This window comes from Sus scrofa, chromosome 13 (assembly GCF_054392235.1).
Source record: "Sus scrofa isolate SSC_HxYL_T2T_F1_AM1 chromosome 13, Sscrofa_HxYL_maternal_Yorkshire_Landrace_v2.0, whole genome shotgun sequence".
Taxonomy (NCBI): domain Eukaryota; kingdom Metazoa; phylum Chordata; class Mammalia; order Artiodactyla; family Suidae; genus Sus; species Sus scrofa.
In genome coordinates, this window is record NC_139395.1 from 153,302,732 (window position 1) to 153,316,001 (window position 13,270).

Below are 13,270 nucleotides of genomic sequence, written 5' to 3' on the forward strand. Positions count from 1 at the left end.
CTTTTAATCATCTCTTTATTGTTGGATGTGTTATCACTGCCTGTGGGCTGTGAGAAACTTGGGAGTCATAGTCTTTGCTCTACTCCTCCTCCATTTCCATTTCCCCAGGGTGTCTGTGCAGTTGCCACTCACACCCTGCCTAGGCTAGGGAAGAACACAGACCACCTGTGAGCTGCTCCCAGCCAGTCAGGCAGTGTGTTTGCTTGTGTGCATTGCTTTTATGGCCCCATAAATAGAAGTGGGTCACCCCTTAGAGACCTGGTCTGCCTTCAGCACATTCTTCTGCTCTTGGCTGCAGGGTGCCTGTCTTTGCTGGTGACAGTCCAGCACACAGAGCGCTATGTCACCCTGTTTGCCTCCGTCATCCTCAAATGTGACTACACCACTTCTGCCCAGCTCCAGGATGTGGTGGTGACGTGGCGCTTCAAGTCCTTCTGCAAGGACCCCATCTTTGATTACTACTCTGCATGTGAGTGCTCCCCACCCCCTGGTCCCTCTGTGAAGTACTGCCCTTGGGGTATGGAATTATTTAACATCGCAGATTCCTACGGTGAGAAGTCAGAAACATCACTTGATGCAGTCCCCTCATTGTATAGATAAACTGAAGCCAGGTGGACCAAGTAACTTGTTCGGGATCACTTTATTTATTTATTTATTTTGCATTTTAGGGCTGAACCTACAGCATATGGAAGTTCCCAGGCTAGAGGTTGAATTGGAGCTGCAGCTGTGGCCGAGTCTGCACACTACACCACAGCTCATGGCAACGCCAGATCCCCAACCCACCAAGCAAGGCCAGGGATCGAACCTGCATCCACATCGATCCTAGTTGGGTTCATTAACCACTGAGCCTTGAAGGGAACTCCCTATTTTATTTATTTCAAAATTTATGTCTTACTTTGTTCTAAAAAGGCTTAAGGTGGCTCAGACATTAAGCGAAAGGCAGAGAAGGTCCTGCCTCCTAGTTCATTCCCCGTTGTCCACCAGGGTGTTAAGATGAGGATGTAGATCTGCCTGCCATCACCACCTACACCTTAGAATGTAGACAGAAAGACCCCTATGCTGCCCAGGATGCATGAAGAGGGGTTATTTGTGAATCTCCTGCCCACTGCCACATTCCCTTCTGTGGCCAACCTTCCTGTGGTCATTCTTCTGCTGGCAAAACACTCTCAGTGATGGAGAGCTTGCTGGCCACAAGCAGCCGTTCATTGTTGGACATCTCTGAGTGCCGGGCAACTCCCCTTGCATTTAGCCAAGTCATATCTCTCAGTAACAACTGCTCCACTCATATCAGTTCTGCTCCCTGGAACCAAAGCTCTTCCCCTCGCCACCCACCTCTGCCTCTCTCAAGGAACAGAGGAACCCAGATGTCCCCTGCCAGCCTGGGTCAATTAACATTGTAGGAGTTTTGAGACTAGAAATGATACTCTGTCACAGGAAGGAACTGAGCTTCCTGAGATGTGGAAAAGGAGGGGGAGGCATTAACTCTACCTTTTTAGCCCGGTCTAATATCTTATAATATCAACTCAAAAACCTAACTATCTGAGTCACCCACTGAGCCACCATTGTCCCCAGATGACCCCTCTCTAAATTCAGGTTTCCTCAAGGAGTTACTCTTAAAATGCATGGATTAGGTGGGAAGTTCAGAGGGACTGGATGGTGGGCATTTGTCACCAGCAGATTTAATGGCTCTCAAAACTTTTATTGTAAGGACAAGTGGATGAACCCTTTGGGAGAAGATTCTGTGTTGATTTTGAAAGTGAGGCAAGGGAAATTGGGGTGGGAGATGGGGGTATGGTCAAGATTTGGAAATGATGGCCTGTAAGAGGGGTCTGGAGTCTTACTGCTCAGAGTCTGCATCATTGGTTTCACCGTTAGAGATGCAGAATCTCAAATCTCCACTCCAGACCTGCAGAACCAGAATCTTCATGTTTAACAAGGTTTCCAGGAGTTCCCGACATGGCTCTGCAGAAACAAATCTGACTGGCATCCATAAGGACACAGGTTCGATCCCTGACCTCGCTCAGTGGGTTAAGGATCCGGCGTTGCCATGAGCTGTGGTGTAGGTTGCAGACGTGGCTTGGACCTGCGTGGCTGTGGCTGTGGTGTAGGCAAGTGGCTATAGCTGATTGGACCCCTAGGCTGGGGACCTCCATATGCCTAGGGTACAGCCCATAAAAAAAAAAAAAAAAAAAAAAAAAAAAAAAAAAGATTTCCAGGGGATGCATAGGCTTAGGATCAACTGATAAAGCTTCACTGCTCCAGGGCCCCATAAGGGCACCTCTCTTCACGGGAATTCCCCCTGCTGGGTGATGTGACTTGGGTGTGTCCTCTCTCCTCAGCGTACCAGGCGGCTTTATCCCTGGGCCAGGACCCATCCAATGACTGCAATGACAGCCAGCGGGAGGTCCGAATTGTGGCCCAGAGGCGGGGGCAGAATGAGCCCGTGCTGGGGGTGGATTACCGGCAGCGCAAGATCACCATCCAGAACCGTGAGTGTGGAGGAGGCAGCAGGGAACTGGGGGTGGGGAGATGTGCAGACACCAGGCCTAGCCAGCTGAGTCATTGTGGGGATTTCCCTTTTTTTCTGCTGCCTGATGGTCTACTTGGTCACTTTCATTGTTTGAAGAAAGTGCCAGATACACCAAATGTGCTGCCCCATCTGAAGTCAGCACTGCCCTGGAAGTTGGTCGTAGACAAGAGGATGTCCTACAACTTTGGCCAAAAGTCTGGGAATGGATGGGTTCCTTTGCTTTCCTGAGATTCAGGGCTAACATGGGGCTCAAAGTACCTCGATTCCTTCCACAAATTGCTCTCAGGGTCTTCTCAAACCCCAGTCCCCTGCATTCCCCTCTGGTTAGTCCTGTTGCCCAAATCTAAAGAATTAGGGGCTTCTAAGTAGATGGTCACTTTGCGACCATCACCCTCCATCAATTGAGGAAAGAGCATTGGGCATGGAATCAAAAAATGGGGGTGAGTGTCCCTATGCTTCCACTCCTTTGCTTAGTGACCGTGGCAGATCTGGTATTTTCCTTGGCCTCTGCCACCTCACCTGAGAGATGGGCATAGTGGTCTTTGGCTCCCACACTGAAGCAAGTATCAACTGTGATTAACTGAGATGTCTCAAGCCTATCAACTGTTCGTGGAGGTCCAGGGAAGAGCTGTCAGCCCTGGCTCTGGAGTCAGACTCAGGTGTGGTCCCTGTTTTGCACTTATAGGGTGTGTGAACTTGGGCAAGTCCCTTCCATTTTTTTAGCCTCAATTTCTGTAAGATGGGACTTGCCATAGTACCTATGTCGTGGAGGATTCAGTGAGCTGATATGTATAAAGCATTTGGTAAACACTAAGTATGCAGTGAAATTAAGTTATGAAGCATACTTTTGAATGGGTGTCAATAATTACAACAGTCTTGTAATCCAGGACTGTTGCAGTGGGGTATCGGTATGGAATTTAGAACCTGTTTCACTGAGCTTTATGTGCAGTGTTAGGCAAATATTTTCTGGTTAAAAGTGAAAGAAAAGGGGAGGAGGAGAATACACCAAGCAGGGCTCTAAGGGTACCCTTAACAACAATGTGAGGAAATTGGTGAATATTCTAAACTGTTTAGAGGTAGATCGACCCAGTTTAAAACTATTTTCCAGTTGTGTGTATAACACTTTGGCTGTAAAATCTGATCCTTTGACATTCAACCTCTGATTTTCCCGAGGTAGCCCTTGAACTCTTGGCCTTAGGGAACATCTGTCCTTTTCAAGTCGCTAGGTATATCCTCAGAAGTTCAGGGTAGCTCTGCTGTTTTCAGAATGCACAGAATTAGCTCTAATCCAACCCCAAAGTTTACAGTCTCTTTAATTAGCAAGTCTCCTTTACAGTTTTTGAAGGATAAAAGTCCCCTTAGGTGATAGTCCCTGATTTTCTGTCTTTTTTTGGTTGTTATTTCTAATTTTGAGCAGCATTGTCTACTACCTCTACTTTCAACCACCTTTTGGTCAAAGCCTGTCTCCTTCTTACTCCCATGGGAAAGTGGTATTTCTCTTTGGTTTAAATTTCTACCTCCAGGCTTGTTGTGACTTCTTGGAGCCCTTGTTTTCTGATACTTTTATACCTGGGTTTGCATCATTTGAGATGATCCTGTAAAATCAGTTCTTGAATCATTTAAAATATTAACATATCTGAATGTCCTCATTACTCTGACATCCCTAAATAATCTTTATGCCTCTAATAAAAATTGGGGCAGATTTATATAATACACATTAACCTTGGAGGGAGAACTTCCCCCAGAGCACTTTCACCATTCTTCCAGGTCGAGGGGAAGCTTGTTTCTGAGAAGGGCAGTGGGTTTGGAAAATCATGGGTAGGAAAAAATGGTAGGGATTGACGTAGAAGAGAAGGAAACAGAAGTCGAAGTTATCTCCAGTGGTGCGTGACCTCGCATGTTTGTTTCATTTCCTCAATAAATATTTCTTGACAAACAGATAATAAAGAATTGCAGCTATGACTGCTAACCAAGCAGGAGCAAGTCTGTAATGCTAAGGTCCGTAAGAATTTGAAGATGTCCCTGGTACTAACTGTAGCTGAAACACAGGGACATAGGGGTTGCCCTGACCCTGCCTGCCATGTCTTTGACTGAACTTTAAGCCCTTTGGGGACAGAAACAGGTCTTATTTGATCTTCCACAGAGTCTGACATCATGCTAGACCCACAAAACGTCTTTACTGAACACTTGTTGCATTTACTGAGCATGAACTTAACATTCATCTATATTAATGGGGTAGCACAGCGCTTAGGGCTCACAAGAACTGAAATTCTTTTCTTGAGTAACATTTACTCCTAAGTTTTCATAACATAGAATGAAATAATGCTATTTGCAGTAACATAGATGGACCTAGAGATTACCATACGAAGCGAAGTAAGCCAGACAAAGATAAATATCATATGACATTGCTTACATGTGGAATCTTAAAAAAAAAATGCAAACAAAATGAACTTATTTCCAGAACAGAAAGAGACTCACAGACATAGAAAACAAACTTATGGTTACCAAAGTGGATACATTAGGAAGTTGGAAACAACATATACACACTACTGTATATGGAAACAACATATACACACTACTGTATATAAAACAGATAACCAGCAAGAACCTACTGTATGGCACAGGGAACTAAATATTTTATAATAACCTACAATGGAAGAGAATCCAAAAAAAATCTAAAAGTTTTATACATATATATAAACTGATTTGCTGCACTGTACACTTGAAACTAACATGATATTGTAAATCAGCCATACTTCAATATAAAAAGATATTGGCCTTTCATTCTTACTTATTCAAGTTCATTTCACCTGTCGCTTCAAGATTCAGAAGTGTGTATCCACAGCTGGTGAGGAATCCAGACTGTGGAGTTTTCCACCCAGTTTGGAGATCATTAGAACTTAGGAGCTAAGGGCACCGTTTTGAGGCAGAGACATATATTTGAACCTACCTCTGATACCTCTCTCTCTCTTCTAGCTTCCTCTAGTTTTGTTTCCTCATCTGAAATGCAGGTAATCATCCTACCCACCTTATCAGGATTAAGTTTGATTGCAAGTAAGCAAAAGCCAAAAATATTATCGACTTCATAAAGAAGTTTTTTCTTCTTGTGTATAAATTTGGAAGTAGACAGACCAGAACTACTGTGGTGGCTCTGTTCCATTAAATCCTCAGGGACCCAAGCTCCTTCCAGCTCACCAAGAATGTCATCTTCTTCCTCATAGTCCAAGATGGCAGCCATCACATTTGCCTTCCAGATAACAGAGTACAAGAAGAGATGAAGAAGAAAAGGGCAAAGAAATCCCCAAATGGTTTTTAGTAAAGTTCCTGGGAGTCATCAGGTGACACTTCTGCTTACATTCTCTCCATCAGAATTCAGTCACGCGTCCATGTTCATCTGTAAGAGAGGATGGGAAATACTGACTTTATTCTGCATGGCCATGTACATGACCAGAAATTCTAGAACCATGAGAGAAAGGGAGAATAGACTCTGAGAGATAGCTAGTAATCTGTACCTCACCCACTTAGAGAGTTTTGGGGGGGAAATAAATGAGGTGATGTATCCAAAATCCTTTCAAGGTTTCTAGAAGGGCTCAATGAATGGTCATTTCTACCACCTTTATATTTTTTGGAGAAAGAAGGAGGTCGCGAAGGAATTGAGGCCTTCCTCTGAACTATGAGAAGCTCTCTTAGGATGTGGAAGGACAATGCTGGGGTCTTGAAGCTACCACAAGTTAGAAACCAGTGCTCTCTCCTTTAACCACTGGCATTTTCCCCTCCCTCCTTGCAGGAGCAGATCTTGTGATTAATGAAGTGATGTGGTGGGACCATGGAGTGTATTATTGCACCATTGAGGCTCCGGGGGACACGTCAGGAGACCCAGATAAGGAAGTGAAGCTCATTGTCCTGCGTAAGTGCTGCCGGAGCCTTCTATTTGGCCAACCCACTGTGACACTTTTATATACAGAAAAAAACAAAAACAGAAACAAGCAAGACTAGGTTATTGTTGTCGGCTGCCCACCTCTGAAATTCCTTTACCTAAGCTAATTTTTTTTTTCACCTGTATACTGCTCAACCTTAACCTGTAGGTCAAGAGCTGTGTTTTTCAGACCTCTAGAATGTCCACCTGAAGCATGCCCCTGCCTTTGTAGTTCAATCCCTGCTGGGCTTCTCCCCCACAGACTGGCTGACGGTGATCTTCATCATCCTGGGCGCCCTCCTCCTGCTCCTGCTGATTGGAGTGTGCTGGTGCCAGTGTTGTCCTCAGTATTGCTGCTGCTACCTCCGCTGCCCCTGCTGTCCCACCCGCTGCTGCTGCCCCGAGGAAGGTGAGAGGGGATGCATGTGCAGTGGGGGTGGGGCAGTGCAGGAGCCTGGTGCCCCAGACACATCTGTTTCACATGCCCAGGTCAGAACTTGCATTCTTCCTGGGTCTCCTCCACACCCTCCTCCTATCACAGGCTCAGAGGTCTTTGGCCTCAGCTCAGAAAATGGTGCTTAGGGAAGCTACAGGACCAAGAGAAAGGACCTCTGCCTGCTCACATCCTAGCCTGCCTAAGGCCTCCTTCAGATGGCACTGCCTACTGATGGCTCTTCCTTGGCGTCCCTGATATACCTGTGCTCCAGTATTTGCTTCTAGTACGGACATTGTTTGGGCATGAGGTGGCTGAAGGGAGTGGTTTGTGGGTAGCCATGAGCAAGAAGGCCACTCCTTAGAGAGGACTTGAAAAGAAGAGGTCAGAAGAGAGAAGTGTTGGAACAAGGTTCTCAAACTTAAGAATCTCCTGGAGGCCTTGTTAAAACTTAATTGCCAGCCCTGGAGTTCCTGTTGTGGCTCAGGTGGTTAGGAACCCAACTAGTATCCACGAGAATATGGGTTCTATCCCTGGCCACTCTCAGTGGGTTGAGGTTCCGGCATTGCCACGAGCTGTAGTATAGGCTGGCAGCTGTGACTCTGATTCGACCCCTAGCTTGGGAACTTCCATATGCCGCAGGTGCGGCTCTAAAAAGACCCAAAAAGAAACTTAATTGTCAGCTCCATCTCCAGAGTTTCTGATTTAATCAGTCTTAGGTGGGTCTGAGAATTTGTATTTCTCATAAGTTCACAGGTGATGCAAAGCTGCTAGACTGGGGACTCTGTTTCAGACAAAGGAAAGTGGGAATAGAAGAAGGTCTTGCTCTAGTATGACCTTTCTTTGGGCTGAAATCTGACTTTTTAAAACAGAATTATGACATGCCCTAAAAGATTGGGCTATAGAATACATGGGGAGGGCAAAAGAAAAAAATTATTCTACAAAGATCTTTTCTGACTAAAATAGATGGAGCAGACGCCACAGCTTTAAATGGGGTTTTTGTGTTTTTGAAACCACATTTCATTTTCCTGATGATGTAAGTAAAGTTTCACATTGTAGAAAATTTGAGAAATTCAGGAAAATGTAGTCTGAGCACCCAGCTATCATCACTCTTCTCCTTCCAGTCCATTTGAAAGGAAACTTTTAAAAAGAAAACATAAAGAATGGGCCCTTAAGATAGAAACAAAACCTAATCTACAATATCAAGAAGGTCAACGGTCTGGTTTCAAGCCTATGTTCTGAGGTTGCTGTCTTACAGGAAAAGAGAACTAACTTGTATTGGATGTCTGGTATGTGTGGACCCTTTGCATATGTTTCCCTTTTGAATCCTCACAACCCTAGAAGGCAGGTATCATCATTATTTAATAATGAGGAGATTAAAGGTCAGGAGTCCCACAGCTGGTATACTGCAGAAGCAGTGCGGTGTTGCATTTGTGCTCATCTGGCTTATGAATGTCTGAAGTTCCCACAGCAGAGGCTGCCACAGCCTCTTTTCATAGCTCACTAATGGAATTGGCTGAGATACCAGTGAACTCCTTTTGAGAGAAGAAAAATAGAGAACTCAGTATTGGGCCATGGAGCTTCCTAACTTTTGGGGGCCTCTGGGAGAGATGCCCCAGAGAAGGAGAAGTTGCTGTCATTGGAGTAGTAATATGCGGATTGAGATGAGAGAAACCCTCCCAAGATACCTTCTTGGAATCCCTAGATTGGTGGGGCACTCAAAACGGGCAGAGCTAGAGATAGAGTCAGCACCAGTGATAAATGTATCCACTGTCAGTAAGTTGCTGAACAGGTTCTGGAGGAAAGGGGTTTCTCCTAAGTGGTTAGAGTTCATTTAGAAGAACTGGTGAGATAAAGAAATGTGAGCGACAAATAAAGATCCTTGAACTTGAGCAGATGAGATCACTTTCAAAGTGAGTCACTTGGGGAGATTGTCCTGAGAAATTTGGTGACAAGAGGAGAAATGACATGGCAGGGGAAGGAGTTGTTAAAGAAAGCTCTTGGATGGGAAAGAGGGTGTGTGTGATCAGTTTTCTTAGCATGAGGTAACCCTCAGCATATTTGTAGATGTAAAACCAAGGCCAATAGAAAGAGAGTGAAGGGGCACGTTGTGGGGGTGAGGCGATGGATGACTGAGGAGGGATGGAACCAGTGGGAGTGACATAAAGCTTACAGTGAAAGGACTACCTTTAGAGAGGAAAGGAAAAGGAAGCCAGCCCTCTGAAGGGAGAGAGGAAGTCATTAACATGTGGAAGCTGTTTATAAAGTGCAAGGGAAGAAGCTGAGCTAGGAGCTCACACCAGCCTGTCTCAATTTCAGCACATCAAAATTCTAGACGCAAAAGGCAGCTTTGAGAACATTATCATTGCTTCTTGAGCTTCCGTGACCACAGCTCACTTCCCCAGCCTGCTTCTACTTTCCAGTGAGAGTTAGTAGAGGACCAGATAGCAGAGAATGAAAATGACACCAAAGTTTAGTAACCTTTTGTAATTCACTAGTAGTAGTAGACAACCCACCGTAGAACTTAAAAGATGAAAGTTATTGACTTGGAACCTCATTTTTTCCTTGAGAGCTGGAGAAACAACTTCCATCCCTAGATTGGTTGCTGGCTCTTGTCCCCACAGAACCTCTAGACACACCCTGCAGTGGGCCACAGGCTACACAGAGAATCTCTGATCTGTGTCCCCCCCCTTCCCCTCCCCTCAGCTGAGGGAAGTGAGGCCTAGTGAGACTTTTCCACAACTACGCACAGCTTGTTAGTGGTGAGCCCTGGATTAGACCTAGGTCCCTCAAGTCCATGTCCAGGGCTGGTTCCTCTTCCTCAACAAAGGCAGATCACCAGCTGTCAGTTCATGGGGAGAGGAAGGCATGAGAAGTGGGGAATGTTTAAACTGCTGCTCTGGAGGAGGGAAGTAGGGTTGCTAGATCAGTCAAGGAAAGGCGCATTGGGAGAAGGGCTACTTGAGGTTGGTTGCCTGACTGTGCAGCCCACCTGGGCCCACTGTGAGCCCAGGAAGCATCGGCTGGTAGTTCCCTAAAGCCAAAACGGCAAGAGTTCAAGGGCCAGGTGATTCTGGGATGCCCCTGAGGATGTCGCTGAAGGGACTGGCAGTATATACAAAAAAGCAAAGCCATGGGTCTGAGAGGGTGAAGAACACGCTGTAAGAGTGGAGACAGGGTGGTCAGGAATGGTGAGAGTCGGAGGTCCTCGGGGACACCATGGGTGAGGTACACAGATGGTGCTGGCTGCGGGTCTCTGGAGGAGGGGAGGTGTTGAGTGTTATTTCCAGCATGAAGAGGGTTTCTTAAAAGAACATGCCCTGGGTTTTCCTCAAAACTGAGGAATATTTTGGTGGTATAGTCTCCAAATGTGTACTTTTTGTCTTCTATGAGATCCAAGGTGAAAGGAGCAACTTATTTTTAACAATTATTATAACAGTGAAAGCCACCACTATTGACTGTCATGTATTAGACACGTCATGTGCTTTCCCTTATTTAACTTAAATAACTTTGTGAAATAGATATTATTACCCCAGCTCTGAGATGAGCAGATTGGGCTTAGAATCTTTGGAAACTTGCTCAAAATTACCTAGCTAGGACATGGAAGAATCAAATTGAAGTTCATGTAACCCGCCAAGCCTGTATTCAAGGAAACCTATCCCGGATATCATAATTCTCAGAATGTTCTTGAGAGTGGACAATCAACTCCAATTCAACTCTCCGAATGAAAATCAAGGAGCTTGACAATGTGGATTTTCTCACCTTGTATTAGACTGAGGCCTAGACTGGGAGTGGGAGCCAGGAGTCTGTATATTTAACCAGTTCATTAAAGGTGACCAAGGCAGACTTTACCCCACTGAGGTTCGGAAATAATGTATTGGGAGTCTTTTGAAGCTTTGTTAATTTCTGTGCATTGCCTATTTTCTAGCCTGTCTGATTTCCCACTGGGGGAGCAACGGACACCCCTAGAAGTTTAGATCTCCCTGTAGAGCTGTTTCCAGGGACAGGAGGGCAAGGGAGAAGCTCAGTGTATTTTTCTACTCCCATCTCATGAGTTCTAGTGCATCAGGGAAGGGAGGGATCCTGGGAAAAAAATGGTGGCAGCTAAGAAAGGAACAGGTGTGTAAATATGATAGGAAAGCTCATGATGGATCTGGAAGGGTTTCTAGGGAGTCATCTGTGCAGGGAGTTTCATTAATTAAAAAATCATTTGGGGAGCAAGGAGTAAGCCCGACTCTCATTCTCTCCAATCAGGAGAGTTGGTAAAGGAAGTGGCCAAGAGGGGGGATAGGTACCATCTGGAGGAAACCGAGATTTAATTAGAGGGGGTCAGGGGATGGATAGATGGATAGAGTTGTTACCAAAAGAATCAGGTGTCTCCAGTCCTTAGAAGCAGAGATTAGTCTGGAGTGGGTTCCGAAAGATGTGGTGCTGAGTGGAGAGAAATAAAGGGAGGGGGTACTTCTGGGGAAGAGTTTATTTTTTGGTTTATCACAGAAATAAAGGAGTCTGGGGACTCTGTGGTTTGGCAGAAAGGGTACAGGCTCGGGTGTCAGACACAAGGTCACATGCTGCCTCTGCCAATCACCAGCTGTGGGACATTGGGCCGGGAAGGTAACCTCTCTAAACATAACTTCCTCATCTGATTCTCAAATGAAGAGATATTTCTGAGGATTGGTTAGTACATGTCAAGTGACTGGCACATATTAAGCAGGGCATTACATGTGCTGGATGCAGCATGTATAGTGAGCTGGGGGAGGCATCTGTTAATAAGAGGGAGAGGAAAGTGCTGAGCAAGAGGACTTGTCTTCGGAGGATCTGGGGTGCTGTCCCTGGGCATGAAGGTATAGCAGCTGGGTGAGCTGCTCTAAGTTTGCATCTGATTTCCTCCAGCCTGGGCTGTGACTCACCATCAGGGCTGGAGCTCCAGATATTTCTGGGGGCTTGGCTACAACCACTTCCTGTTGTGCTGGAAGTTGGTTTCACACTAGAGCCATTGGGTAGCCTTCCAGGTGGCTCTTTAGCTGCTGGCCTTAGCGAATCCCTTACCCTATGCAGCTGGGCCCAGAATGCCTGCCTTCTGCCCCCACCTACTGTGGCAAGAGGAAGCCTCTGAAAAAGCCCTCTTGCTTTAGGGGTGGGCACTGGGCTTGGGAAACCCAGAAAGAGATGAGAGTGCTAAGGCAGGCATTCCCTGCACTTAAGCACACGAGTACATTTCCTACATGCATGGATAGACAGGGACCTTGGGAGACATGTGCACTCAGTCTCCATTAACCCAAAATAGAAATTCATGAGCAAAAACAACTAGATGCATTCGTTTTTAATTTGCACTTGCTGTGGGATGCATGCTTCAGATCAGCTGCCCCTAGGGGACTGGAGAACCATTTCTGTGGATCTCTTGTGCTGCTTTTTCATATTCTTCACCTTGCCCTGAAAGGAAATGGTATTTCCCTTCTCCCTTCCCTGCTTCTACTCCACCCATTAAAGATTCCCCCTACTTAGGGAAAACCCCAACACTTAATAAAGTGAGGAGAAGAGCAGAAAGGATCCACTTCAGCTTTTTGCATTCTCTGCCCTCTTCCCCCTGGTTTTCTCCCACCCTGGGCTGGCATTACCAGCCAAAAACATTCTTCAGTCCCTCTTCCTTTACCAGTAATTCTGCCCATTGACCTCAGCATCAGTGTCCTTCTCTATTTCTTTTTCCACTTTGAGAAGGCAGTCCTGAGCTTCCCAGGCAGCCTCTGACTCACAGCTCCTCTAAGCCCTTTGCATCTGTACCTACTATATTTGGCCTGTGGCCTGAGATTTCATTGCCTGGTACTATCTATGTATCTACCTACACCTTTTAGGTAACCTTTAGGACTGGGTAGGATGATGAAATGTTTTGGAGACTAGGAAGTCAAGTTTTAAGAGTGTACTTTCCTAGGGTTGCAGGAGTTGCAGTCTTGCCTAGGGAATTTATTCCTAGTGCCTTGCCAGTTGATTTACTACTTCCCTTCACTCTTACTCTCATGCAAGCGAGGTCACAATAAACTTCCAGGAGAGAAAGTGGCTTCTTGGCAAGGCTGCTAGGTGGAGAGGAGTGAAGTGGGAGGTGTGGGCCTTGCCCTGGCTGAGGTTCTGCATTTCTCCTTTTCCCCCTGCAGCCCTGGCCCGCCATCGCTACATGAAGCAGGTTCAGGCCCTAGGCCCTCAGATGATGGAAAAACCCCTGTACTGGGGGGCGGACAGGAGCTCCCAGTTTTCATCTTATCCAATGAACCCACTGCTACAGCGAGGTAAATTTTGCCAGAAATTTGGGGTGGGAGAGGGCAAGGTAGGAGCATGGGCTGCATCGGAGGTCTTCAGAACCAATATGGTGGGCATCTTTACCTTTGAGGATGGGAGG

At 46.0% G+C, this 13,270-nt stretch overlaps 1 protein-coding gene across 26 annotated transcripts in view; it reads left to right on the forward strand.

The window, feature by feature from the left end:
• ILDR1 (immunoglobulin like domain containing receptor 1) overlaps positions 1 to 13,270 on the forward strand; it is a 50,508-nt gene that overhangs the window by 22,223 nt on the left and 15,015 nt on the right. For 15 of the 26 annotated variants that reach the window (XM_084991057.1, XM_084991066.1, XM_084991064.1 and 12 more), the window contains 5 exons: positions 299 to 469; positions 2,340 to 2,489; positions 6,318 to 6,437; positions 6,709 to 6,855; positions 13,029 to 13,160. In XM_084991057.1, the coding sequence (XP_084847183.1) occupies positions 299 to 469; positions 2,340 to 2,489; positions 6,318 to 6,437; positions 6,709 to 6,855; positions 13,029 to 13,160 (720 nt within the window). The remainder of the gene's footprint in view (positions 1 to 298; positions 470 to 2,339; positions 2,490 to 6,317; positions 6,438 to 6,708; positions 6,856 to 13,028; positions 13,161 to 13,270) is intronic. The other 11 variants (XM_084991069.1, XM_084991067.1, XM_084991072.1 and 8 more) reach the window with 3 other exon arrangements.